This window comes from Tachyglossus aculeatus, chromosome 11 (genome assembly GCF_015852505.1).
Source record: "Tachyglossus aculeatus isolate mTacAcu1 chromosome 11, mTacAcu1.pri, whole genome shotgun sequence".
In the NCBI taxonomy this organism is placed as follows: Eukaryota; Metazoa; Chordata; class Mammalia; order Monotremata; family Tachyglossidae; genus Tachyglossus; species Tachyglossus aculeatus.
Genome location: NC_052076.1, coordinates 24,148,711 through 24,176,530, shown reverse-complemented (window position 1 = coordinate 24,176,530; position 27,820 = coordinate 24,148,711). Strand labels below are relative to the sequence as shown.

The following is a 27,820-nucleotide window of genomic DNA, read 5'->3' as shown; positions in this document are numbered from 1 at the left end:
GAGGGGGAGAGGAAGGAAGGGGCTCAGTCTGGGAAGGCCTCCTGGAGGAGGTGAGCACTTCTCTGGGCCTCAGTTCCCTCTTCTGGAAAACAGGGATGAAGACGGTGGGACAACCGTGGGACAACCTGATCACCTTGGAACCTCCCCAGTGCTTAGAACAGGGCTTGGCACATAGTAAGCGCTTAATAAATGCCATTGTTATTATTATTATTAAAATCAGAGAGCTTTATTCAGGAGGACAGGGGTAGAGTGAGCGCCGCTAGTGATGGTCGTGGACAGTTGTTTCTTACTCTTTGACCGGTTCTGCCAGGACCAGTTCCAGAGCGTCTCGCACCTCCCGGCTGGTGACCGTCCTTCGCCGCTTCGAGTGGGTCAGCCTGAAGGCCTCTCCGGCCACCCGTTCCAGCAGCTGGCCATCCCGGGACTCCAGGTTGGCTTCGGCCTGGCCCCATCCAAGGGGCTGCGACTGTGGGAGAAACAGGCGTGAGGGAGAGACAAGGCAGCCGGCCCCCCGCTTCTGGTGGCTTGGATCCGGAATGGGGCGAAAATTTAGGCCTGGACCTGAAATCCATCCGCTGAGGGTGGTCCCCCCGCTCCGACCGCCCAACTTTTCAGCTTGAGTCCCACGAGGGACAGAAGCCAAGGCCCTACTGAGAGCTCACCTCCTCCAGGAGGGCTTCCCAGACTGAGCCCAAGTGCTTAGTACGGTGCTCTGCACACAGTAAGCGCTCAATAAATACGATTGATGATGATAATGATGATGATGAGCCCCTTCCTTCCTCTCCCCCTCGTCCCCCTCATCTTACCTCCTTCCCTTCCCCACAGCACCTGTATATATGTATTATGTTTGTACATATTTATTACTCTATTTATTTATTTATTTTACTTGTACCTATCTATTCTATTTATTTTATTTTGTTAGTATGTTTGGTTTTCATTAATCGTATTTATTGAGCGCTTACTGTGTGCAGAGCACTGTACTAAGTGCTTGATTTTTGTTTTGTTCTCTGTCTCCCCCTTCTAGACTGTGAGCCCACTGTTGGGTAGGGACCGTCTCTAGATGTTGCCAGCTTGTACTTCCCAGGCGCTTAGTACAGTGCTCTGCACACAGTAAGCGCTCAATAAATACGATTGATGATGATGAGCCCCTTCCTTCCTCTCCCCCTCGTCCCCCTCATCTTACCTCCTTCCCTTCCCCACAACACCTGGATGTATGTATTATGTTTGTACATATTTATTACTCTATTTATTTATTCATTTTACTTGTACCTATCTATTCTATTTATTTTATTTTGTTAGTATGTTTGGTTTTGTTCTCTGTCTCCCCCTTTTAGACTGTGAGCCCACTGTTGGGTAGGGACTGTCTCTAGATGTTGCCAGCTTGTACTTCCCAGGCGCTTAGTACAGTGCTCTGCACACAGTAAGTGCTCAATAAATACAATTGATTGCTTGATTGTACATATTTATTACTGTATTTCTTTATTTATTTTACTTGTACATATCTATTCTATTTATTTTATTTTGTTAGTATGTTTGGTTTTGTTCTGTCTCCCCCTTTTAGACTGTGAGCCCACTATTGGATAGGGACTGTCTATCTGTTGCCAATTTGTACTTCCCAAGCGCTTAGTACAGTGCTCTGCACACAGTAAGCGCTCAATAGATACGATTGATTGATTGAGAAGCAGCATGGCTTACTGGAAAGAGACCGGGACTGCAAGTCAGAAGGACACGGGTTCTAATGATGATGATGGCGGCATTCCTTAAGCTCTTACTATGTGCAGAGCACTGTTCTAAGCGCTGGAAGGGGGATACAAGGTGATCAAGTTGTCCCACGTGGGGTTCACAGTCTTAATCCCCATTTTACAGATGAGGTAATTGAGGCTCAGAGAAGTGAAGTGACTTGCCCAAGGTCACACAGCAGACATGTGGCGGAGTCGGGATTCGAACCCATGACCTCTGACTCCAAAGCCCGGGCTCTTTCCACTGAGCCAGCTCTTCCACTTATCCGCTGTGTGACCTTGGACAAGCCACTTCACTGGGCCTCGGGTACCGCATCTGGAAAGTGGGGATTGAGACTGTGAGCCCCACATGGGACAGGGACTGTGTCCAACCCGATTTGCTTGCGTCAACCCCTCCACTTAGTACAGTACAGTACCCCCGGCCCACGTCATTCCCCTGGCCTGGAATTCCCTCCCTCCGCACATCTGCCAAGCTAGCTCTCTTCCTCCCTTCAAGGCCCTACTGAGAGCTCACCTCCTCCAGGAGGCCTTCCCACACTCAGCCCCTCCTTCCTCTCCCCCTCCTCCATCCCCCCTGCCTTACCTCCTTCCCTTCCCCACAGCACCTGTATGTATGTTTGTATGTATTTATTACTCTATTTATTTTACTTGTACATATTTATTCTATTGATTTTATTTTGTTAATATGTTTTGTTTTGTTCTCTGTCTCCCCCTTCTAGACTGTGAGCCCGCTGTTGGGTAGGGACCGTCTCTAGATGTTGCCAACTTGGACTTCCCAAGCGCTTAGGCCAGTGCTCTGCACACAGTAAACGCTCAATAAATACGATTGAATGAATGAATGAATACAGTCTCTGTCACATAGCAAGCACTTTAAATACCACCATTATTATTATTTTTCCCATCTTTGTATTTTTCCCCAGTGTTTAGCCCACAGTAAGCTTTTAATACTACTACTGACTGTAGTCCCAGACTGAGCCCCCTCCTTCCTCTCCCCCTCCCCATCCTCCCTGCCCTAGCTCCTTCCCCTCCCCACAACACCTGTATAGATGTTTGTACAGATTTATTACTCTATTTTACTTGTACATATTTACTATTCTATTTATTTTGTTAATATATTTTGTTTTGTTGTCTGTCTCCCCCTTCTAGACTGTGAGCCCACTGTTGGGTAGGGACTGTCTCTAGATGTTGCTGACTCGGATTTCCCAAGCGCTTAGTCCAGTGCTCTGCACACAGTAAGCGCTCAATAAATACGACTGAATGAATGAATTACTGTCTTAGCATCTCTACACACACTTCTACTCTCACAACCACCTGAAGGCCTTTCGTACACATCTTCCCTCCTCTTCTGACACACTTTGCTTCTTCCTCTTACCTGTAAGGAATTTCAGCATCCATCTACACCAGAAGCCCCTTGAGGGCAGGGATCATGGCCAATCACTATTAGAGGGCAACCGGTTGGGTTCAAATCAATCAATCAATCGTATTTATTGAGCGCTTACTATGTGCAGAGCACTGTACTAAGCGCTTGGGAAGTACAAATTGGCAACGTATAGAGACAGTCCCTACCCAACAGTGGGCTCACAGTCTCAAAGGGGGAGACAGAGAACAAAACTAAACATACTAACAAAATAAAATAAATAGAATAGATATGTACAAATAAATTAAATAAATAAATAAATAGAGTAAAAAAAATATGTACAAACATATATACATATATACAGGTGCTGTGGGGAAGGGAGGGAGGTAAGATGGGGGGATGGAGAGGGGGACGAGGGGGAGAGGAAGGAAGGGGCTCAGTCTGGGAAGGCCTCCTGGAGGAGGTGAGCTCTCAGCAGGGCCTTGAAGGGAGGAAGAGAGGTAGCTTGGCGGAGGGGCAGAGGGATTGGGGGCATTCCAGGCCCGGGGGAGGACGTGGGCCGGGGGTCGACGGCGGGACAGGCGAGAGCGAGTTACAGTGAGGAGATCAGCGGTGGAGGAGCGGAGGCTGCGGGCTGGGCTGGAGAAGAACAGAAGGGAGGTGAGGTAGGAGGGGGCCAGGGGATGGGTGGACAGCCTTGAAGCCCAGGGTGACGAGTTTCTGCCGGATGCGCAGATTGATTGGTAGCCACTGGAGATTTTTGAGGAGCGGAGTGATATGCCCAGAGCATTTCTGGACAAAGATAATCCAGGCAGCAGCATGAAGTATGGATTGGAGTGGAGAGATGGGAAGGAGGATGGGAGATCAGAGAGAAGGCTGATGCAGTAGTCCAGACGGGATAGGATGAGAGCTTGAATGAGCAGGGTAGCGGTTGGGATGGAGAGGAAATGGCGGATCTTGGCAATGTTGTGGAGCTGAGACCGGCAGGTTTTGGTCACGGCTTGGACGTGAGGGGTGAATGAGAGAGCGGAGTCGAGGATGACACCAAGGTTGCGGGCTTGTGAGACGGGAAGGATGGTAGTGCCGTCAACAGAGATGGGAAAGTCAGGGAGAGGGCAAGGTTTGGGAGGGAAGACAAGGAGTTCAGTCTTCGACATGTTGAGCTTTAGGTGGCAGGCGGACATCCAGGTGGAGATGTCCTGAAGGCAGGAGGAGATGCGAGCCTGGAGAGACGGGGAGAGAGCAGGGGCAGAGATGTAGATCTGGGTGTCATCAGCGTAGAGATGATAGTTGAAGCCGTGGGAGTGAATGAGGTCACCAAGGGAGTGCGTGTAGATGGAGAACAGAAGGGGACCAAACACCGAACCTTGGGGAACCCCCACAGTGAGAGAATGGGAGGGGGAGGAGGAGCCTGCAAAAGAGACTGAGAAAGAACGACCGGAGAGGTAAGAGGAGAACCAGGAGAGGACGGAGTCTGTGAAGCCAAGGTCTGATAGCGTGTTGAGAAGAAGGGGGTGGGCCACAGTGTCAAAGGCAGCTGAGAGGTCGAGGCGGATTAGGACAGAGTAGGAGCCGTTGGATTTGGCAAGCAGGAGGTCATTGGTGACCTTTGAGAGGGCAGTTTCCGTGGAATGAAGGGGACGGAAGCCAGACTGGAGGGGGTCGAGGAGAGAGTTGTTATTGAGGAATTTTAGGCAGCGAGTGTAGACGACTCGTTCAAGGAGTTTGGAAAGGAATGGTAGGAGGGATATGGGACGATAACTAGAAGGTGAGGTGGGGTCAAGAGAGGGTTTTTTTTAGGATGGGAGAGACATGGGCATGTTTGAAGGCAGAGGGGAAGGAACCAGTGGAGAGTGAGCGGTTGAAGATGGAAGTTAAGGAGGGGAGAAGGAATGGAGCGAGAGATTTAATGAGATGAGAGGGAATGGGGTCAGAAGCACAGGTGGCCGGAGTAGCACTTGAGAGGAGGGAGGAGAGCTCCTCTGAGAACACTGCTGGGAAGGATGGGAGAGTAGCAGAGAGTGTTGGGAGCCGGGGGGATGGAGAAAGGGGGGAAGAGACTTTGGGGAGGTCGGACCTGATGGATTTAATTTTGTTAATGAAGTAGGAGGCCAGATCGTTGGGGGTGAGGGAAGGAGGAGGGGGAGGAACCGGGGGCCTGAGAAGGAAGTTGAGTGTACGGAAGAGCTGGCGGGGGTGATGGGCATGGGTGTCAATAAGGGAGGAGAAATAGTTTTGTCTGGCAGAGGAGAGGGCTGAGTTAAGGCAGGAAAGGATAAACTTGAAGTGAACGAGGTTGGCACGGTGTTTAGACTTTCGCCAGCAGCGTTCGGCAGCTCGAGCATAAGAGCGAAGGAGGCGGACAGTGGCAGTGATCCAGGGCTGTGGGTTAGTGGTGCGAGAGCGGCGAAGGGAAAGGGGAGCGAGTGAGTCTAGCTGAGTAGAAAGGGTAGAGTTGAGAGCAGTAATCTGATCATCAAGACTGGGTAGAGAGGAGAGGGCGGCGAGGTGGGGTGTGAGGCGCTCTGAAAGATGGGTGGGGTCCAGAGAGCGGAGATCTCTGTGAGGGAGTAATACGGATTTACAGGGGAAAGGAGTGTGAGTGAGGAGACAGGTGAGAAGATTATGATCAGAGAGAGGGATTTCAGAGTTGGTGAGGGTGGACACAGTGCAGCGGTAGGAGATGATGAGGTCGAGGGTATGACCAAGTTGGTGAGTGGGTGAGGTGGGGTGGAGGAAGAGGTTGGCAGCGTCAAGGAGAGACAGAAGGCGGGCGGCAGAGGAGTCGTTAGGGATATCCATGTGGATATTGAAGTCTCCGAGAATCAGAGTGGGCATGGAGAAGGAGAGAAGGAAGGTGAGGAATGGATCAAAGTCGTTAAAGAAGTTGGAAGTGGGGCCCGGAGGGTGGTAGATGACCGCTACAAGAATCTGGAGGGGGTGGTAGAGGCGAATAATGTGGGCTTCAAAGGAAGGGAAGGAAAGGGAAGGGGGAGGAGGGATAGTGCGAAAGCGACATTGGGGGGCGAGAAGGAAACCGACACCTCCTCCTTTTCCGGTGAGTCTGGGGGAATGGGAGAAGAAGAGGCCTGCACTGCAGAGAGCAGCAGAAGAGACCGTGTCGTCTGGAGACAGCCAAGTTTCAGTTAGCGCGAGGAGGAGTAGAGAGCTGGAAAGGAATAGGTCCAGGATGAAAGGGATCTTACTTAAAACTGGAGTGGGGGTTCCAGAGGCCACACTTGGCAGCAGCTGTCGAGGGAGGGGGAAGGGTGCGAGCGGTGGGGAGGGTTTGGATTGGGATGAGTTTGCGGGGGCCTGGGCGGGGAGAGTGGGAAGGGGGGTGGCGATGGGAGAGGAGAACTGGGATGGGGTGGGGGCGGGGAGAAGGGGAGGGAGGGGGCCGGGAGGGAGGAGCGGAGGGCTGGCGCTGGTACAGAGGAATCCTTGGTAGGGGGTGAGGGGGAGTGGTCTTGGTGGGGGAGAGGGAGGGAAAAAGCTGGGTGGGAGAGGGGAAGGGAAAGGTGAGAAATGGGAATGGCAGTTGGGAGCAAGGGAACTGAAAGTTCATGGTGAGGTCAGCAGGGCAAGTGACAGTACGGTGGGAGGTTAACAATTGAGATGCAGAAGCAATAAAACAGTAGCAATGATATAAGTAGGCGATGGCATCACAGGGTGTAGTTAAACAATATGCTATGGCAATAATAAAATTGGCAGATAATGATGTCACAGAGAGCAGATACAAAATATTAAGTGCTGGAGTAGGGTTGGCCTGTTAAGGGGGGTCAGGGAGCAGAGATACCTGGGGAGAGGAGCGGACAGTCAACTAGCATGGGAGGGCTGAGGAGGTGCAAATGAGGTTGTCGTTAATGTAACATGGTGCTAATCATGGCTATGTCGCTTGTCTGCTTTGCGACCTTGACTAAATCACTTAATTTCTCTGGGCCAACTTTTTATGTTGCCAACTTGTACTTCCCAAGCGCTTAGTACAGTGCTCTGCACACAGTAAGCGCTCAATACAATTGATTGATTGATTGGGCCTCAGTTCCCTCATCTGAAAAATGGGGTTTCAATATCTGTTTTCCCTCCTAAACTGTGAGCCATACGTGGGACCTGATTATCTCCCATCTACCTCAGAGCTTAGTACAGTGCTAAACACTCGAAGCACTCAACCACCTTACACTCTCATTCATTCAATCGTATTTATCAAGCGCTTACTGTGTGCAGAGCACTGTACTAAGTGCTTGGGAAGTCCAAGTTGGCAACATCTAGAGACGGTCCCTACCCAACAACGGGCTCACGGTCTAGAAGGGGGAGACAGACAACAAAACAAGACATGGGGACAGGTGTCAAGTCGTCAGAACAAATAGAATTAAAGCTAAATGCACATCATTAACAAAATAGAATAGTAAATATGTACAAGAAAAATGGAGTAATTGGTCTGTACAAACATATATATATAGGTGCTGTGGGGAGGGGAAGGAGGTAGGGCTGGGGGGAGGAGGAGAGGAAAAGTGAGGCTCAGTCTGGGACCTCCTAACCCTCCTAACCTCATCTCAGCCTGCACACTTTGCTCCTCCAATGCCAATACTAATAATGATGGCATTTGTTAAGCGCTTACTACATGCAAAGCACTGTTCTAAGCACTGGGGAGGTTACAAGGTGATCAGGTTGTCCCACAGGGGTCTCACAGTCTTCATCCCCATTTTACAGGTGAGGGAACTGAGGCCCAGAGAAGTGAAGTGACTTGCCCAGAGTCACACAGCTGACAAGTGACAGCTCCTTCTCCAGCCCAGCCCGCACCCTCCGCTCCTCTGCCGCTAATCTCCTCACCAGGCCTCGTTCTCGCCTGTCCCGCCGTCGACCCCCGGCCCACGTCCTCCCCCGGGCCTGGAATGCCCCCAATCCCTCTGCCCATCCGCCAAACTAGCTCTCTTCCTCCCTTCAAGGCCCTATTGAGAGCTCACCTCCTCCAGGAGGCCTTCCCAGACTGAGCCCCTTCCTTCCTCTCCCCCTCATCCCCCTTTCCATCCCCCCCTTCTTACCTCCTTCCCTTCCCCACAGCACCTGTATAGATGTATATATGTTTGTACATTTTTTTTACTCTATTTATTTATTTTACTTGTACATATCTATTCTATTTATTTTATTTTGTTAGTATGTTTGGTTTTGTTCTCTGTCTCCCCCTGTTAGACTGTGAGCCCACTGTTGGGTAGGGACTGTATATGTTGCCAATTTGTACTTCCCAAGCGCTTAGTACAGTGCTCTGCACATAGTAAGCGCTCAATAAATGCGATTGATGATGATGATGACGACGTGATGGAGGCGGAATTTGAACCCATGACCTCAGACTCCAAAGCCCGGGCTCTTTCCACTGAGCCACGCCGCGAGCCAGTCTCCTCACTGTATCTCCATCTTGTCCATCTCATCACTGACCCTTCGTCCACTTTGTGCCTCTGGCCTGGAATGCCCTCCCTCTTCATATCCGACAGACGATTACTCTCCCTTCCTTTAAAGCTTTAGTCAAGGTACATTTCCTCCACAAAGCTTTCCCTGACTAAGCCCTCCTTTCCTCTTCTCCCTATCCCTTCTGGGCTGCCTTGAGTTGCTCCATTTATTCACTCCCCTCCCACCCCCTTCCGCCTCTGCAGCCTTCTTGTACAAAGCGGCGTGGCCCAGTGGAAAGAGCCCGGGCTTTGGAGTCAGAGGTCATGGGTTCAAATCCCGACTCCACCACTTGTCAGCTGGGTGACTTTGGGGAAGTCATTTCACTTCTCTGGGCCTCAGTTCCCTCATCTGTAAACTGGGGATGAATCAATCAATCGTATTTATTGAGCGCTTACTGTGTGCAGAGCACTGGACTAAGCGCTTGGGAAGTACAAGTTGGCAACATATAGAGAGAGTCCCTACCCAACAGTGGGCTCACAGTCTAAAAGGGGGAGACAGAGAACAAAACCAAACATACTAACAAAATAAAATAAATAGAAGAGATATGCACAAATAAAATAAATAAATAAATAAATAGAGTAATAAATATGTACAAACATATATACATATATGCAGGATGAAGACTGTGAGCCCCCTGTGGGACAACCTAATCACCCTGTAACCTCCCCGGCACTTAGAACAGTGCTTTGCACATAGTAAGCACTTAATAAATGCCATTATTATTATTATTATTAGTGACATCTCTCCCTCTGGACTTTAAGAGTGCTGTGGTCAGGGAATGCATGTTATCTTGTACTGTCCCAAGTGCTTGGTACAGTGCTCCGCACAAAGTAAATGCAACCTTGTAACCTCCCCAGCGCTTAGAACAGTGCTTTGCACATAGTTAACACTTAATAAAACTGTGAGCCCACTGTTGGGTAGGGACTGTCTCTATATGTTGCCACCTTGTACTTCCCAAGCGCTTAGTCCAGTGCTCTGCACACAGTAAGCGCTCAATAAATACGATTGATTGATTAATAAATGCCATTAAAGCAAACCGCAAGAAGCAGCGTGGCTCACTGGAAAGAGCCCGGGCTTTGGAGTCGGAGGTCAGGGGTTCAAATCCCAGCTCTGCCAATTGTCAGCTGTGCGACTTTGGGCAAGTCACTTCACTTCTCTGGGCCTCAGTTCCCTCATCTGGAAAATGGGGATGAAGACTGTGTCCCCCGTGGGACAACCTGATCACCTTGTAAGCTCCCCAGTGCTTTGCACATAGTAAACGCTTAATAAATGCCATTATTATTAATAATAATAATTGACTACAGAGTAATAACAGTAGTGGCGACGGCAGCAGGAAGAAGCCTAGGGCCAGGGATCACCTTCCCGCTCCCCCCATCTTACTTGCTTGAGGACATGAGCGATGTAGCTGGAATAAACTTCCTTCTTCTTGCCCAGTGATGTCCTCACACATCTGTACTCTTTTCTGGCCTCCACAGGGCCTTCCATCTTGGCTCCTGGGGCCACTGCTGGAGATTTTGCCTCAGTTTCTAGGAGAGAGAGCGAGAAAGTCTGGTCTAAGAGGAAAGCAGGGCTATCCATCCCGCCCCACGTCTCCCACACCCCCTTGTTTGTTTGTTGTTTTGTTTTATGGCATTTGTTAAGCGCTCACTATGTGCAAAGCACTGTTTGAAGCGCTCTTACGGTGTTTCCAGGAGGTGCAGTTCCAGCCCAGAGATCAGGCAAAAAAAGAAAAAAATAATAACAAAGAACACCACCTCATCAAGAAGGGATCAATCAATCGTATTTATTGAGCGCTTACTGTGTGCAGAGCACTGGACTAAGCGCTTGGGAAGTACAAGTTGGCAACATATACAGTCCCTACCCAACAGTGGGCTCACATTCTAAAAGGGGGAGACGGAGAACAAAACCAAACATACTAACAAAATAAATAGAATAGATATGTACAAGTAAAATAGAGTAATAAATATGTACAAACATATATAATAATAATAATAATGATAGCATTTATTAAGCGCTTACTATGTGCAAAGCACTGTTCTAAGCACTGGGGAGGTTACAAGGTGATCAGCCCACGTGGGGCTCACAGTCTTAATCCCCATTTTACAGATGAGGTTAACTGAGGCACAGAGAAGTTAAGTGACTTGCCCAAAGTCACACAGCTGACAATTGACAGAGCCAGGATTCGAACCCATGACCTCTGACTCCAAAGCCCGTGCTCTTTCCACTGAGCCACGCTGCTTCTGTATATATATATATACATTATTATTATTATACATATATAAAGGGATTTGGGGAATCAATCAATGGTATTTATTGGAAGAGGCAGGGATGAAATTTCTCCTTCTGGGAGAGCATGATCTAATTCATTCATTCAATCATACTTATTGAGCTCTTACTGTGTGCAGAGCACTGGACTAAGCGCTTGGGAAGTACAAGTCGGCAACATATGGAGACGGTCCCGACCCAACAACGGGCTCACAGTGTAGAAGGGGGAGACAGACGACAAAACAAAACACGGAGACGGGTGCCAAAAGCATCAGAATAAATAGAATTATAACTATATGCACATCAGTAACAAAAATAGAATAGTAAATATGTACAAGTAAAATAAATAGAGTAATAAATCTACAAATATATACAAGTGCTGTGGAGAGGGGAAGGAGGTAGGGTGGAGGGGATGGGGAGGAGGAGAGGAAAAAGGGGGGCTGAGTGTGGGAAGGCCTCCTGGAGGAGGTGAGCTCTCAGGAGGGCTCTGAAGGAAGAGAGCTAGCTTGGCAGATGTGTAGAGGGAAGGCATTTCTCGTCTACTCTGTAAGCTCGTTTTGGGCAGGGAATGTGTCTGCTAATTCTGTTGTAGTGAACTCTCCCACGCGCTTAGTACAGTGCTTTGCACATCGTAAGTGCTCAATAAATATGATTGACATTGAATGAAAAGGGAGAAGAGGAATGGAAGAGGTCAGGTTCTGCACTTTTGGAGATTGTGAGCTAAAGTCCCAGAGTACTCAGTAACTACCCCCCGAAACCACTAATTGATTGATTGGTCCCAGCTCTACACCCGCCCTACCAGATTCATTCATTCATTCAATCATATTTATTGAGCACTTACTGTGTGCAGAGCACTGTACTAAGCACTTGGGAAGTCCAAGTTGGCAACATCTAGGGACAGTCCCTACCCAACAGTGGGCTCACAGTCTAAAAGGGGGAGACAGGGAACAAAACCAAACATACTAACAAAATAAAATAAATAGAATAGATACGTACAAGTAAAAATAAATAATAGAGTTATAAAATCATCAATCATATTTATTGAGTGCAAGTAAAATAAACAGAGTTATAAATATGTATAAAAAATAAATAGAGTAATAAATATGTACAAACATATATACATATATACAGGTGAGCAGATTGTCCCATGGGGGGCTCACAGTCTTAATCCCCATTTTACAGAAGAGGTAACTGAGGCACAGAGAAGTTCAGTGACTCGCCCAAAGTCACACAGCTGCCAACTGAACCCCCCCCCAGAACTCACGCATTGGAAACCAGCAGGGAGGGAAGTCAAAGGTCGGGCACAAAAATCAGACACAAGCTTGACGGAGGCAGGCGAGAGCCAGTTGGAGCGGCGGGGAGAAGGAAGGGGAGGTGAATTAGTTTCAAATCCTGTGAGGCTGATTTGAGCAGGTGCCTTCACTTACCCCATGAGTCGTCCAAAGAGTCCTCCAGCCCCCTTAAAGAAACGCCGCTTAGAAGAGAAGTGAACGAGAGAGGCCCAAAGAAAAAGCACTAGAAGCATTCATTTATTCAATCAATCAATCGTATTTATTGAGTGCTTACTGTGTGCAGAGCACTGTACTAAGCACTTGGGAAGTCCAAGTTGGCAACATCTAGGGACAGTCCCTACACAACAGTGGGCTCACAGTCTAAAAGGGGGAGACAGGGAACAAAACCAAACATACTAACAAAATAAAATAAATAGAATAGATATGTACAAGTAAAATAAATAAATAGAGTAATAAATCATCATCATCATCAATCGTATTTATTGAGCGCTTACTGTGTGCAGAGCACTGTACTAAGCGCTTGGAAAGTCCAAGTTGGCAACATATAGAGACAGTCCCTACCCAACAGTGGGCTCACAGTCTAAAAGGGGGGAGACAGGGAACAAAAACCAAACATACTAACAAAATAAAATAGAATAGATACGGACAAGTAAAATAAATAAATAAATAGAGTAATAAATCATCATCATCAATCATATTTATTGAGTGCAAGTAAAATAAATAGAGTAATAAATATGTATGAAAAATAAATAGAGTAATAAATATGTACAAACATATATACAGGTGAGCACATTGTCCCACGGGGGGCTCACAGTCTTAATCCCCATTTTACAGAAGAGGTAACTGAGGCACAGAGAAGTTCACTGACTCGCCCAAAGTCACACAGCTGCCAACTGAACGCCCCCCCCCCCCCCCCCCCCAGAACTCACGCATTGGAAACCAGCAGGGAGGGAAGTCAAAGGTCGGGCACAAAAATCAGACACAAGCTTGATAGAGGCAGGCGAGAACCAGTTGGAGCGGCGGGGAGAAGGAAGGGGAGGTGAGTTAATTTCAAATACTGCAGGGCTGATTTGAGCAGGTGCCTTCACTTACCCCAGGAGTCGTCCAAAGAGTCCTCCAGCCCCCTTAAAGAAACGCCGCTTAGGTAGTCAGGAACCGGGGAGAGCCGGCCCAAAGGGAAGAGAAGTGAACGAGAGAGGCCCAAAGAAAAAGCACTAGAAGCATTCATTTATTCAATCAATCAATCGTATTTATTGAGTGCTTACTGTGTGCAGAGCACTGTACTAAGCACTTGGGAAGTCCAAGTTGGCAACATCTAGGGACAGTCCCTACCCAACAGTGGGCTCACAGTCTAAAAGGTGGAGACAGGGAACAAAACCAAACATACTAACAAAATAAAATAAATAGAATAGATACGTACAAGTAAAATAAATAAATAGAGTAATAAAATCATCATCATCAATCATATTTATTGAGCGCAAGTAAAATAAATAGAGTAACAAATATGTACAAAAAATAGAGTAATAAATATGTACAAACATATATACATATATACAGGTGAGCAGATTGTCCCACGGGGGGCTCACAGTCTTAATCCCCATTTTACAGAAGAGGTAACTGAGGCACAGAGAAGTTCAGTGACTTGCCCAAAGTCACACAGCTGACAACTGAACCCCCCCAGAACTCACCCATTGGAAACCAGCAGGGAGGGAAGTCAAAGGTCGGGCACAAAAATCAGACACAAGCTCGACGGAGGCAGGCGAGAACCAGTTGGAGCGGCTGGGAGAAGGAAGGGGAGATGAGTTAGTTTCAAATACTGCGGGGCTGATTTGAGCAGGTGCCTTCACTTACCCCATGAGTCGTCCAAAGAGTCCTCCAGCCCCCTTAAAGAAACGCCGCTTAGGTAGTCAGGAACCGGGGAGAGCCGGCCCAAAGGGAAGAGAAGTGAACGAGAGAGGCCCAAAGAAAAAGCACTAGAAGCATTCATTTATTCAATCAATCAATCATATTTATTGAGCGTTTACTGTGTGCAGAGCACTGTACTAAGCGCTTGGGAAGTCCAAGTTGGCAACATATAGAGACAGTCCCTACCCAACAGTGGGCACACAGTCTAAAAGGGGGAGACGGAGAACAAAACCAAACATACTAACAAAATAAAATAAATAGAATAGATATGGACAAGTAAAATAAATAAATAAATAGAGTAATAAATCATCATCATCATCAATCGTATTTATTGAGCGCAAGTAAAATAAATAGAGTAATAAATATGTACAAAAAATAAATAGAGTAATAAATATGTACAAACATATATACATATATACAGGTGAGCAGATTGTCCCACGGGGGGCTCACAGTCTTAATCCCCATTTTACAGAAGAGGTAACTGAGGCACAGAGAAGTTCAGTGACTCGCCCAAAGTCACACAGCTGCCAACTGAACCCCCCCCAGAACTCACGCATTGGAAACCAGCAGGGAGGGAAGTCAAAGGTCGGGCACAAAAATCGGACACAAGCTTGACGGAGGCAGGCGGCAGCCAGTTGGAGCGGCGGGGAGAAGGAAGGAGAGGTGAGTTAATTTCAAATACTGCGGGGCTGATTTGAGCAGGTGCCTTCACTTACCCCATGAGTCGTCCAAAGAGTCCTCCAGCCCCCTTAAAGAAACGCCCGCTTAGGTAGTCAGGAACCGGGGAGAGCCGCCCCGAAGGGAAGAGAAGTGAACGAGAGAGGCCCAAAGAAAAAGCACTAGAAGCATTCATTTATTCAATCAATCAATCGTATTTATTGAGCGCTTACTGTGTGCAGAGCACTGTACTAAGCGCTTGGGAAGTACAAGTTGGCAACAGCTAGAGAGACAGTCCCTACCCAACAGCGGGCTCACAGTCTAAAAGGAGGAGACAGACAACAAAACCAAACATACTAACAAAATAAAATAAATAGAATAGATATGTACAAGTAAAATAAATAAATAAATAGAGTAATAAATCATCATCATCATCAATCGTATTTATTGAGCGCTTACTGTGTGCAGAGCACTGTACTAAGCGCTTGGAAAGTCCAAGTTGGCAACATATAGAGACAGTCCCTACCCAACAGTGGGCTCACAGTCTAAAAGGGGGAGACAGGGAACAAAACCAAACATACTAACAAAATAAAATAGAATAGATACGGACAAGTAAAATAAATAAATAAATAGAGTAATAAATCATCATCATCAATCATATTTATTGAGTGCAAGTAAAATAAATAGAGTAATAAATATGTATGAAAAATAAATAGAGTAATAAATATGTACAAACATATATACAGGTGAGCACATTGTCCCACGGGGGGCTCACAGTCTTAATCCCCATTTTACAGAAGAGGTAACTGAGGCACAGAGAAGTTCACTGACTCGCCCAAAGTCACACAGCTGACAACTGAACCGCCCCCCCCCCCCCCAGAACTCACGCATTGGAAACCAGCAGGGAGGGAAGTCAAAGGTCGGGCACAAAAATCAGACACAAGCTTGATAGAGGCAGGCGAGAACCAGTTGGAGCGGCGGGGAGAAGGAAGGGGAGGTGAGTTAATTTCAAATACTGCAGGGCTGATTTGAGCAGGTGCCTTCACTTACCCCAGGAGTCGTCCAAAAGAGTCCTCCAGCCCCCCTTAAAGAAACGCCGCTTAGGTAGTCAGGAACCGGGGAGAGCCGGCCCAAAGGGAAGAGAAGTGAACGAGAGAGGCCCAAAGAAAAAGCACTAGAAGCATTCATTTATTCAATCAATCAATCAATCATATTTATTGAGCGCTTACTGTGTGCAGAGCACTGTACTAAGCGCTTGGGAAGTACAAGTTGGCAACAGCTAGAGACAGTCCCTACCCAACAGTGGGCTCACAGTCTAAAAGGGGGAGACGGAGAACAAAACCAAACATACTAACAAAATAAAATAAATAGAATAGATATGTACAAGTAAAATAAATAAATAGAGTAATAAATCATCATCATCATCAATCGTATTTACTGAGCGCTTACTGTGTGCAGAGCACTGTACTAAGCGCTTGGAAAGTCCAAGTTGGCAACATATAGAGACAGTCCCTACCCAACAGTGGGCTCACAGTCTAAAAGGGGGAGACAGGGAACAAAACCAAACATACTAACAAAATAAAATAGAATAGATACGGACAAGTAAAATAAATAAATAAATAGAGTAATAAATCATCATCATCAATCATATTTATTGAGTGCAAGTAAAATAAATAGAGTAATAAATATGTATGAAAAATAAATAGAGTAATAAATATGTACAAACATATATACAGGTGAGCACATTGTCCCACGGGGGGCTCACAGTCTTAATCCCCATTTTACAGAAGAGGTAACTGAGGAACAGAGAAGTTCAGTGACTCGCCCAAAGTCACACAGCTGACAACTGAACCCCCCCCAGAACTCACCCATTGGAAACCAGCAGGGAGGGAAGTCAAAAGTTGGGCACAAAAATCGGACACAAGCTTGACGGAGGCAGGCGAGAACCAGTTGGAGCGGCGGGGAGAAGGAAGGGGAGGTGAGTTAATTTCAAATACTGCGGGGCTGATTTGAGCAGGTGCCTTCACTTACCCCAGGAGTCGTCCAAAGAGTCCTCCAGCCCCCTTAAAGAAACTCCACTTAGGTAGTCAGGAACCGGGGAGAGCCGGCCCAAAGGGAAGAGAAGTGAACGAGAGAGGCCCAAAGAAAAAGCACTAGAAGCATTCATTTATTCAATCAATCAATCATATTTATTGAGCGCTTACTGTGTGCAGAGCACTGTACTAAGCGCTTGGGAAGTCCAAGTTGGCAACAGCTAGAGACAGTCCCTACCCAACAGTGGGCTCACAGTCTAAAAGGGGGAGACAGGGAACAAAACCAAACATACTAACAAAATAAAATAAATAGAATAGATAGGTACAAGTAAAATAAATACATAAATAGAGTAATAAATCATCATCATCATCAATCGTATTTATTGAGCGCTTACTGTGTGCAGAGCACTGTACTAAGCGCTTGGAAAGTCCAAGTTGGCAACATATAGAGACAGTCCCTACCCAACAGTGGGCTCACAGTCTAAAAGGGGGAGACAGGGAACAAAACCAAACATACTAACAAAATAAAATAGAATAGATACGGACAAGTAAAATAAATAAATAAATAGAGTAATAAATCATCATCATCAATCATATTTATTGAGTGCAAGTAAAATAAATAGAGTAATAAATATGTATGAAAAATAAATAGAGTAATAAATATGTACAAACATATATACAGGTGAGCACATTGTCCCACGGGGGGCTCACACTCTTAATCCCCATTTTACAGAAGAGGTAACTGAGGAACAGAGAAGTTCAGTGACTCGCCCAAAGTCACACAGCTGCCAACTGAACCCCCCCAGAACTCACGCATTGGAAACCAGCAGGGAGGGAAGTCAAAGGTCGGGCACAAAAATCAGACACAAGCTTGACGGAGGCAGGCGAGAACCAGTTGGAGCGGCGGGGAGAAGGAAAGGGAGGTGAATTAGTTTCAAATCCTGTGGGGCTGATTTGAGCAGGTGCCTTCACTTACCCCATGGGTCGTCCAAAGAGTCCTCCAGCCCCCTTAAAGAAACGGCGCTTAGAAGAGAAGTGAACGAGAGAGGCCCAAAGAAAAAGCACTAGAAGCATTCATTTATTCAATCAATCAATCGTATTTATTGAGTGCTTACTGTGTGAAGAGCACTGTACTAAGCACTTGGGAAGTCCAAGTCGGCAACATCTAGGGACGGTCCCTACCCAACAGTGGGCTCACAGTCTAAAAGGGGGAGACAGAGAACAAAACCAAACATACTAACAAAATAAAATAAATAGAATAGATACGGACAAGTAAAATAAATAAATAAATAGAGTAATAAATCATCAATCATATTTATTGAGTGCAAGTAAAATAAATAGAGTAATAAATATGTACAAAAAATAAATAGAGTAATAAATATGTACAAACATATATACATATATACAGGTGAGCACATTGTCCCACGGGGGGCTCACAGTCTTAATCCCCATTTTACAGAAGAGGTAACTGAGGCACAGAGAAGTTCAGTGACTCGCCCAAAGTCACACAGCAGACAACTGAACCCCCCCCCCAGAACTCACCCATTGGAAACCAGCAGGGAGGGAAGTCAAAGGTCGGGCACAAAAATCAGACACAAGCTTGACGGAGGCAGGCGGCAGCCAGTTGGAGCGGCGGGGAGAAGGAAGGGGAGGTGAGTTAATTTCAAATACTGCAGGGCTGATTTGAGCAGGTGCCTTCACTTACCCCATGAGTCGTCCAAAGAGTCCTCCAGCCCCCTTAAAGAAACGCCGCTTAGAAGAGAAGTGAACGAGAGAGGCCCAAAGAAAAAGCACTAGAAGCATTCATTTATTCAATCAATCAATCGTATTTATTGAGTGCTTACTGTGTGCAGAGCACTGTACTAAGCACTTGGGAAGTCCAAGTTGGCAACATCTAGGGACAGTCCCTACACAACAGTGGGCTCACAGTCTAAAAGGGGGAGACAGGGAACAAAACCAAACATACTAACAAAATAAAATAAATAGAATAGATAGGTACAAGTAAAATAAATAAATAGAGTAATAAATATGTACAGACATATATACATATATACAGGTGCTGTGGGGAAGGGAAGGAGGTAAGATGGGGGAGATGGAGAGGGGGATGAGGGGGAGAGGAAGGAAGGGGCTCAGTCTGGGAAGGCCTACTGGAGGAGGTGAGCTCTCAGTAGGGCCTTGAAGGCCCTTGAATGAATGAATGAATAAATGACATTCATTCAATCGTATTTATTGAGCACTTACCGTGCGCAGAGCACTGTACTAAGCGCTTGGGAAGTACAAGTCGGCACCATATAGAGAAGCAGCGTGGCTCAGTGGGAAAGAGCCCGGGCTTTGGAGCCAGAGGTCATGGGTTCGAATGCCGACTCCGCCACATGTCTGCTGTGTGACCTTGGGCAAGTCACTTCACTTCTCTGGGCCTCAGTTCCCTCATCTGTAAAATGGGGATTACGACTGTGAGCCCCATGTGGGGCAACTTGATCACCTTGTATCTCCCCCAGCGCTTAGAACAGTGCTCTGCACATAGTAAGCGCTTAACAAATGCCATCATTATTATATAGAGATGGTCCCTACCCAACAGCGGGCTCACAGGCTAGAAGAAGAATAATGGTATTTGTGAAGCGTTTATTCTTCAAGACTGTGAGCCCGCTGTTGGGTAGGGACCGTCTCTAGATGTTGCCAACTTGGACTTCCCAAGCGCTTAGTACAGTGCTCTGCACACAGTAAGCGCTCAATAAATACGATTGATTGATTGATTGATTACTCTTTGCTGAGCACTGTTCAAAGCGCAGGGGTAGATACAAGGTGATCAGGTTGTCCCCCGTGGGGCTCACAGTCTTCATCCCCATTTGGCAGATGCGGTAACTGAGGCCCAGATAATTCATTCATTCAATCGTATTTATTGAGCGCTTACTGTGTGTAGAGCACTGGACTAAGCGCTTGGGAAGTCCAAGTGGGCAACATATAGAGATGGTCCCTACCCAACAGCGGGCTCACAGTCAAAAAGAATAATAATGGTATTTGTGAAGCGCTTATTCTTCAAGACTGTGAGCCCGCTGTTGGGTAGGGACCGTCTCTATATGTTGCCCACTTGGACTTCCCAAGCGCTTAGTCCAGTGCTCTGCACACAGTAAGCGCTCAATAAATACGATTGATTGATTAGAGAGCTTAATACAGTGCCTCGCGCATAAGCACTTACCAAATACCGTAATTATTATTCATATTATCCTGGAAGCAGCGTGGCTTCTGCTGTGGGGTCTAATCCCGGCTCCGCCACTTGTCAGCTGTGTGACTTTGGGCAAGCCGCTTCACTTCTCTGGGCCTCAGTTCCCTCTTCTGTAAAATGGGGATGAAGACTGTGAGCCCCCCGTGGGACAACCCGATGACCTTGTATCTATCCTAGTGCTTAGAACAGTGCTTGGCACATAATAATAATAATGATATATAAACATAGTAATAATAATAATGACGATGATGAAGGCATTCGTTAAGCACTATTCTAAGTGCTGGGGAGATTACAAGGTGATCAGGTTGTCCCACGTGGGGGCTCACAGTTTTAATCCCCATTTTACAGATGAAGTAACTGAGGCCCAGAGAAGTGAAGTGACTTGCCCAAACAATAATAATAATGATGATGGCATTTATTAAGTGCTTACTATGTGCAAAGCACTGTTCTAAGCTCTGGGGAGGCTACAAGGTGATCAGGTTGTTCCACGGGGGGGCTCACAGTCAATCCCCATTTTACAGATGAGGTAACTGAGGCCCAGAGAATAATAATAATGATGGCATTTGTTAAGCGTTTACTATGTGCAAAGCACTGTTCTAAGCGCTGGGGAGGCTACAAGGTGAACAGGTTGTTCCACGGGGGGGCTCACAGTCTTCATCCGCATTTTCCAGATGAGGGAACTGAGGCCCAGAGAAGTCAAGTGACTTGCCCAAAGTCACACAGCTGACAATTGGCAGAGCCAGGAATTGAACCCACGACCTCTGACTCCAAAGCCCGGGCTCTTTCCAGTGAGCCATGCTGCTTCGTAAGTTAGTAAGCGATTAACAAATATTATTATTGTTATTAGGGCAGGCAAGGGCACAGCGTGGCTCAGTGGAAAGAGCCCGGGCTTTGGAGTCAGACGTCATGAGTTCAAATCCCGGCTCCACCAATTGTCAGCTGGGTGAATTTGGGCAAGTCACTTCACTTCTCTGGGCCTCAGTTCCCTCATCTGGAAAATGGGGATGAAGACTGTGAGCCCCGCGTGGGACAACCTGATCACCTTGTAACCTCCCCAGCGCTTAGAACAGTGCTTGGCACATAGTAAGTGCTTAATAAATGCCTTTATCATTATTATTATTGTTTAAATGGGGATTAAGACTGTGAGCCCCCCGTGGGACAACCTGCTCACCTTGTATCCCCCCAGTGCTTAGAACAATGCTTTGCACATGGTAAGCGCTTAATAAATACGATTGATGATGATAAATGCCTTTATCATTATTATTATTATTGTTTAAATGGGGAGGAAGACTGTGAGCCCCCCCGTGGGACAACCTGATCACCTTGTATCCCCCCAGCGCTTAGAACAGTGCTTTGCACATAGTAAGTGCGTAACAAATACCGTCATCATTGCTATTTATATTCAAGTCACTATGTATATATGTTTGTACATATTTATTACTCTATTTATTCATTTTACTTGTACATATGTATTCTATTTATTTTATTTTGTTAATATGTTTTGTTTTGTTGTCTGTCTCCCCCTTCTAGACTGTGAGCCCACTGTTGGGTAGGGACCGTCTCTAGATGTTGCCGACTTGTACTTCCGAAGCGCTTAGTCCAGTGCTCTGCACACAGTAAGCGCTCAATAAATACAATAGAATGAATTAATGAATGAACATATTTAGTTTTCTATTTATTTGATTTTGTTAATATGTTTTGTTTTGTCGTCTGTCTCCCCCTTCTGGACTGTGAGCCCGCTGTCGGGTAAGGACCGTCTCTCTATGTTGCCCACTTGGACTTCCCAAGCGCTTAGTCCAGTGCTCTGCACACAGTAAGCGCTCAATAAATACGATTGAATGAGTGAATGAATGAACAGTGCTTGGCACACAGTAAGCGCTTAACAAAAGCCATCATCATCATCATCATCTACCCCAGCGCTTAGAACAGTACTTGACACATAGTAAGCGCAGCGGAAAGAGCCCGGGCTTTGGAGTCAGAGGTCATGAGTTCAAATCCCACTCCACCAATTGTCAGCTGTGTGACTGGGCAATCAATCAATCAATCAATTGTATTTATTGAGCGCTTACCGTGTGCAGAGCACTGGACTAAGCGCTTGGGAAGTACAAGTTGGCAACATATACAGACAGTCCCTGCCCAACAGTGGGCTCACAGACTTCTCTGTGCTTCAGTTCCCTCATCTGTAAAATGGGGGTGACGACTGTGAGCCTCACGTGGGACCACCTGATCACCTTGTACCTCCCCAGCGCTTAGAACAGTGCTCTGCACATAGTAAGCGCTTAATAAATGACATTATTATTATTATTATTATTATTATTATTAACAAATATGCCTCCTTGCTGACCCTCCTGTCCACCTCCTGTCTCTTCCCCCTCGTCCCCCTCTCCATCCTCCTCATCTTACCTCCTTCCCTTCCCCACAGCACCTGTATATATGGATATATGTTTGTACAGATTTATTACTCTATTTATTTATTTTACTTGTCCCTATCTATTCTATTTATTTTATTTTGTTAGGATGTTTGGTTTTGTTCTCTGTCTCCCCCTTTTAGACTGTGAGCCCACTGTTGGGTAGGGACCGTTTCTATATGAGAGAAGCAGCGTGGCTCAGTGGAAAAAGCCCGGGCTTTGGAGTCAGAGGGCATGGGTTCCAATCCCGGCTCCTCCACACGTCTGCTGTGTGACCTTGGGCAAGTCACTTCACTTCTCCGAGCCTCAGTGACCTCATCTGGAAAATGGGGATGAAGACTGTGAGCCCTACGTGGGACAATCTGATCACCTTGTAAACTCCCCCGCGCTTAGAACAGTGCTTGCACAAAGTAAGCGCTTAACAAATGCCATTATTATTATTATTATTATTATTATTATTATATGTTGCCAACTTGGACTTCCCAAGCGCTTAGTCCGGTGCTCTGCACACAGTAAGCGCTCAATAAATACGATTGATTGATGGATTGATTGATTGATTGATTCCCACTCCAGGCCACATTTCACTCCGCTCTCCGGATTATTTTCCTACCCAAACTTTCAGACTTTCAGATTGAATGAATGAATGATTTCAAGTCGCTTGGTGGGGGGGGGGGGAGGAGCCGGAGGGTGAGCCGTCAGCCGTCAGCCTCCGGGGGGCGCTGCCGCGCCGCGCCGCTTCGACGAGCTCCCTTTCCCGGCGCGCGCGCGCGCGCGCGGCGCGTTCCCGCCCGAGCCCCGGCGCGCGCCCCCGCCCTCCGGGCCCGCCCCCCCCCCCCTCCGCCCGCGGCCGCGCGCGCGCCCCTCAGGTGAGGAGGAGGAGGAAAGAGGAGGAAAGGGGAGGCCGCCCTGGGGCGGGGCCGGGCCGGGGAAAGGGAAGGGGAAGGAGAAGGACTAGGACTAGGACCGTCCTCCTCCCTCCTAACGCCAGGCCCTCCAGGGCCGCGCCACAAAGAGGCCGCTCCTCACAGCCTCCTCCTCCTCCTCCTCCCAGCCTCCTTCTCCTCCGAGCCTGGTCCTCGCAGCCTCCTGCTCCTCCTCCTCAGAGCCTGCTCTTCACAGCCTCCTCCTCCTCACAGCCTCCTCCTCCTCAGAGCCTGCTCTTCACAGCCTCCTCCTCCTCACAGCCTCCTCCTCCTCAGAGCCTGCTCTTCACAGCCTCCTCCTCCTCACAGCCTCCTCCTCCTCAGAGCCTGCTCTTCACAGCCTCCTCCTCCTCACAGCCTCCTCCTCCTCAGAGCCTGCTCTTCACAGCCTCCTCCTCCTCACAGCCTCCTCCGCCTCAGAGCCTGCTCTTCACAGCCTCCTCCTCCTCACAGCCTCCTCCTCCTCAGAGCCTGCTCTTCACAGCCTCCTCCTCCTCAGAGCCTGCTCTTCACAGCCTCCTCCTCCTCAGAGCCTGCTCTTCACAGCCTCCTCCTCCTCAGAGCCTGCTCTTCACAGCCTCCTCCTCCTCACAGCCTCCTCTTCACAGCCTCCTCCTCCTCACAGCCTCCTCTTCAGAACCTGCTCTTCACAGCCTCCTCCTCCTCCTCACGCCTCCTCCTCCTCAGAGCCTGCTCTTCACAGCCTCCTTCTCCTCCTCCTCCTCACAGCCTCCTCCTCCTCAGAGCCTGCTCTTCACAGCCTCCTTCTCCTCCTCCTCCTCACAGCCTCCTCCTCCTCAGAGCCTGCTCTTCACAGCCTCCTCCTCCTCCTCACAGCCTCCTCCTCAGAGCCTGCTCTTCACAGCCTCCTCCTCCTCGCCTGCTCTTCAGAGCCTGGTCCTCGCAGCCTCCTCCTCATCAGCCTCCTCCTCCTCAGAGCCTGGTCCTCGCGGCCTCCTCCTCCTTCTCACAGCCTCCTCCTCAGAGCCTGGTCCTCGCAGCCTCCTCCTCATCAGCCTCCTCCTCCTCGCCTGCTCTTCACAGCCTCCTCCTCAGAGCCTGGTCCTTGCAGCCTCCTCCTCCTCCCTCCTCGTCCTCACAGCCTCCTCCTCAGAGCCTGCTCTTCACAGCCTCCTCCTCCTCCTCACAGCCTTCTCCTCGCCTGCTCTTCACAGCCTCCTCCTCAGAGCCTGCTCTTCAGAGCCTGGTCCTCGCAGCCTCCTCCTCATCAGCCTCCTCCTCCTCGCCTGCTCTTCATAGCCTCCTCCTCAGAGCCTGGTCCTCGCAGCCTCCTCCTCCTCACAGCCTCCTCCTCAGAGCCTGGTCCTTGCAGCCTCCTCCTCCTCCTCCTCACAGCCTCCTCCTCAGAGCCTACTCTTCACAGCCTCCTCCTCCTCAGAGCCTGCTCTTTACAGCCTCCTCCTCCTCAGAGCCTGCTCTTCACAGCCTCCTCCTCCTCCTCCTCACAGCCTTCTCCTCGCCTGCTCTTCACAGCCTCCTCCTCAGAGCCTGCTCTTCAGAGCCTGGTCCTCGCAGCCTCCTCCTCATCAGCCTCCTCCTCCTCGCCTGCTCTTCATAGCCTCCTCCTCAGAGCCTGGTCCTCGCAGCCTCCTCCTCCTCACAGCCTCCTCCTCAGAGCCTGGTCCCTTGCAGCCTCCTCCTCCTCCTCCCTCACAGCCTCCTCCTCAGAGCCTACTCTTCACAGCCTCCTCCTCCTCAGAGCCTGCTCTTTACAGCCTCCTCCTCCTCAGAGCCTGCTCTTCACAGCCTCCTCCTCCTCCTCCTCACAGCCTTCTCCTCGCCTGCTCTTCACAGCCTCCTCCTCAGAGCCTGCTCTTCAGAGCCTGGTCCTCGCAGCCTCCTCCTCATCAGCCTCCTCCTCCTCACCTGCTCTTCATAGCCTCCTCCTCAGAGCCTGGTCCTCGCAGCCTCCTCCTCCTCGCAGCCTCCTCCTCCTCACAGCCTCCTCCTCAGAGCCTGGTCCTCGCAGCCTCCTCCTCCTCACAGCCTGCTCTTCACAGCCTCCTCCTCCTTCTCCTCACAGCCTTCTCCTCACAACCTGGTCCTCGCAGCCTCCTCAGCCTCCACCTCAGAGCCTGCTCTTCACAGCCTCCTCCTCCTGCTCCTCAGAGCCTGGTCCTCACAGCCTCCTTCTCCTCCAAGCCTGGTCCTCGCAGCCTCCTCCTCCTCCTCTTCCTCCTCTTTGCAGCCTCCTCCTCAGAGGCCGGACTTCGCAGCCTCCTCCTCAGAGGCCGGACCTCGCAGCCTCCTCTTCCTCCTCCCCAGAGCCTGCTCTTCACAGCCTCCTCCTCCTCCTCAGAGGCCAGACCTCTCAGCCTCCTCTTCCTCCTCCCCAGAGCCTGCTCTTCACAGCCTCCTCCTTCTCCTCAGAGCCTGGTCCTCGCAGCCTCCTCCACCTCACAGCCTCCTCCTGCTCCTCAGAGGCTCTTCGCAGCCTCCTCCTCCTCACAGCCTCCTCCTCCTCCATCCTCCTCAGAGCCTGCTCTTCACAGCCTCCTCCTCCTCAGAGCTTGGTCCTCACAGCCTCCTCCTCCTCACAGCCTCCTCCTGCTCCTCGCAGCTGCTCCTTCTCACAGCCTCCCCCTCCTCCTCAGAGCCTGGTCCTCGCAGCCTCCTCCTCCTCCTCCTCAGAGTCTGCTCCTCAGAGGCTGGTCCTCGCAGCCTCCTCCTCGTCCTCCTCCTCGGAGGCCAGTCCCCTGAGAGGCGGGTCCTCGCAGCCTCTTCCTCCTCCTCACAGCCTCCTCCTCCTCCTCCTCCGAGCCAGGTCCTCACAGCCTCCTCCTCCGAGCCAGGTCCTCGCAGCCTCCTCCTCCTCAGAGCCTCCCCAGAGCCGCCTCCTCCTCCTCCTCCTCCTCAGAGGCCTGGTCCTCACAGCCTCCTCCTTCTCACAGGCTGCTCTTCAGAGGCCGGACCTCGCAGCCTCCCCTTCAGAGCCTGGTCCTCGCAGCCTGCTCCTCCTCCTCCGAGGCCGGACCTCACAGCCTGGTCCTCGCAGTCTTCTCCTCCCAGCCTGCTCCTCCTCCTCCTCAGAGCCTGGTCCTCCTCGCAGCCTCCTCCTCCTCAGAGGCCGCTCCTCGCAGCCTCCTCCTCCTCAGAGGCCGCTCCTCGCAGCCTCCTCCTCCTCCTCAGAGGCCGCTCCTCACAGCCTCCTCCTCCTCAGAGGCCACTCCTCACAACCTCCTATCCCCCACAGCCTGCTCCTCACTGCCTCCTCCTCCTCCTCAGAGCCTGCTCCTCCTCACATCCTCCTCCTCCTCCTCATAGCCTCCTCCTCTTCAGAGTCTCCTCCTCCTCCCAGCCTCCTCCTCCCAGCCTGCTTCTCACAGCCTCCTCCTCCTCTTCCTCACAGCCTCCTCCTCAGAGCCTGCTCCTCCTCACAGCCTCCTTCTGCTCCTCCTCCTCATAGCCTCCTCCTCTTCAGAGTCTCCTCTTCCTTACAGCCTCCTTCTCGCAGCCTCCTCCTCCTCTTCCTCCCAGCCTCCTCCTCCCAGCCTGCGCCTCACAGCCTCCTCCTCCTCTTCACAGCCTCCTCCTCATAGCCTCCTCCTCTTCAGAGTCTCCTCTTCCTTACAGCCTCCTTCTCGCAGCCTCCTCCTCCTCTTCCTCCCGGCCTCCTCCTCACAGTCTGCGCCTCACAGCCTCCTCCTCCTCTTCACAGCCTCCTCCTCAGAGGCCTAGTGCTCACAGCCTCCTCCTCCCAGCCTAATTCTCACAGCCTCCTCTTCCTCGCAGCCTCCTCCTCCTCTTCACAGCCTCCTCCTCAGAGGCCTGGTCCTCACAGCCTCCTCCTCCCAGCCTAATTCTCACAGCCTCCTCTTCCTCGCAGCCTCCTCCTCCTCTTCCTAGCCTCCTCGTCAGAGGCCTGGTCCTCGCAGCCTCCTCCTCCCAGCCTAGTTCTCACAACCTCCTCTTCCTCACAGCCTCCTCCTCCTCTTCACAGCCTCCTCCTCAGAGGCCTGGTCCTCACAGCCTCCTCCTCCTCACAGCCTCCTCCTCCTCTTCCTAGCCTCCTCGTCAGAGGCCTGGTCCTCGCAGCCTCCTCCTCCCAGCCTAGTTCTCACAGCCTCCTCTTCCTCGCAGCCTCCTCCTCCTCTTCACAGCCTCCTCCTCAGAGGCCTGGTCCTCCCAGCCTCCTCCTCCCAGCCTCCTCTTCCTCGCAGCCTCCTCCTCCTCTACCCAGCCTCCTCCCCAGAGGCCTGGTCCTCGCAGCCTCCTCCTCAGAGCCTGCTCCTCACAGCCTCCTCTTCCTCTACCTCGCAGCCTCCTCCCCCTCTTCCTCACAGCCTCCTCTTCCTCTTCCTCGCAGCCTCCTCCCCCTCTTCCTCACAGCCTCCTCCCCCTCTTCCTCACAGCCTCCTCCTCCTCCTCACAGCCTCCTCCTCAGAGGCCTGGTCCTCGCAGCCTCCTCCTCCCAGCCTGCTTCTCGCAGCCTCCTCCCCAGAGGCTGCTCCTCCTCCCAGCCTCCTCCTCTTCCTCAAAGCCTCCTCCTCCGAGGCGGCTCTTCCCAGCCTCTTCCTCCTCCTCCTTCTCACAGCTTCCTCCTCCTCCTCCT

The 27,820-nt window shown here is 49.7% G+C and overlaps 1 protein-coding gene across 1 annotated transcript; it reads right to left on the bottom strand.

The window, feature by feature from the left end:
- Nucleotides 1-223: 223 nt before the first annotated feature.
- LOC119933988 (histone H2B type 1-N-like) lies at nucleotides 224-13,810 on the bottom strand. Its single transcript, XM_038753324.1, has 3 exons — nucleotides 13,787-13,810; nucleotides 9,922-10,067; nucleotides 224-466 (listed from the first exon to the last, which is right to left on the bottom strand). Exons 1-3 carry the CDS (start codon nucleotides 13,788-13,790, stop codon nucleotides 287-289), a joined length of 330 nt encoding a protein of 109 aa, XP_038609252.1. The 5' UTR covers nucleotides 13,791-13,810; the 3' UTR covers nucleotides 224-286.
- Nucleotides 13,811-27,820: the final 14,010 nt, after the last annotated feature.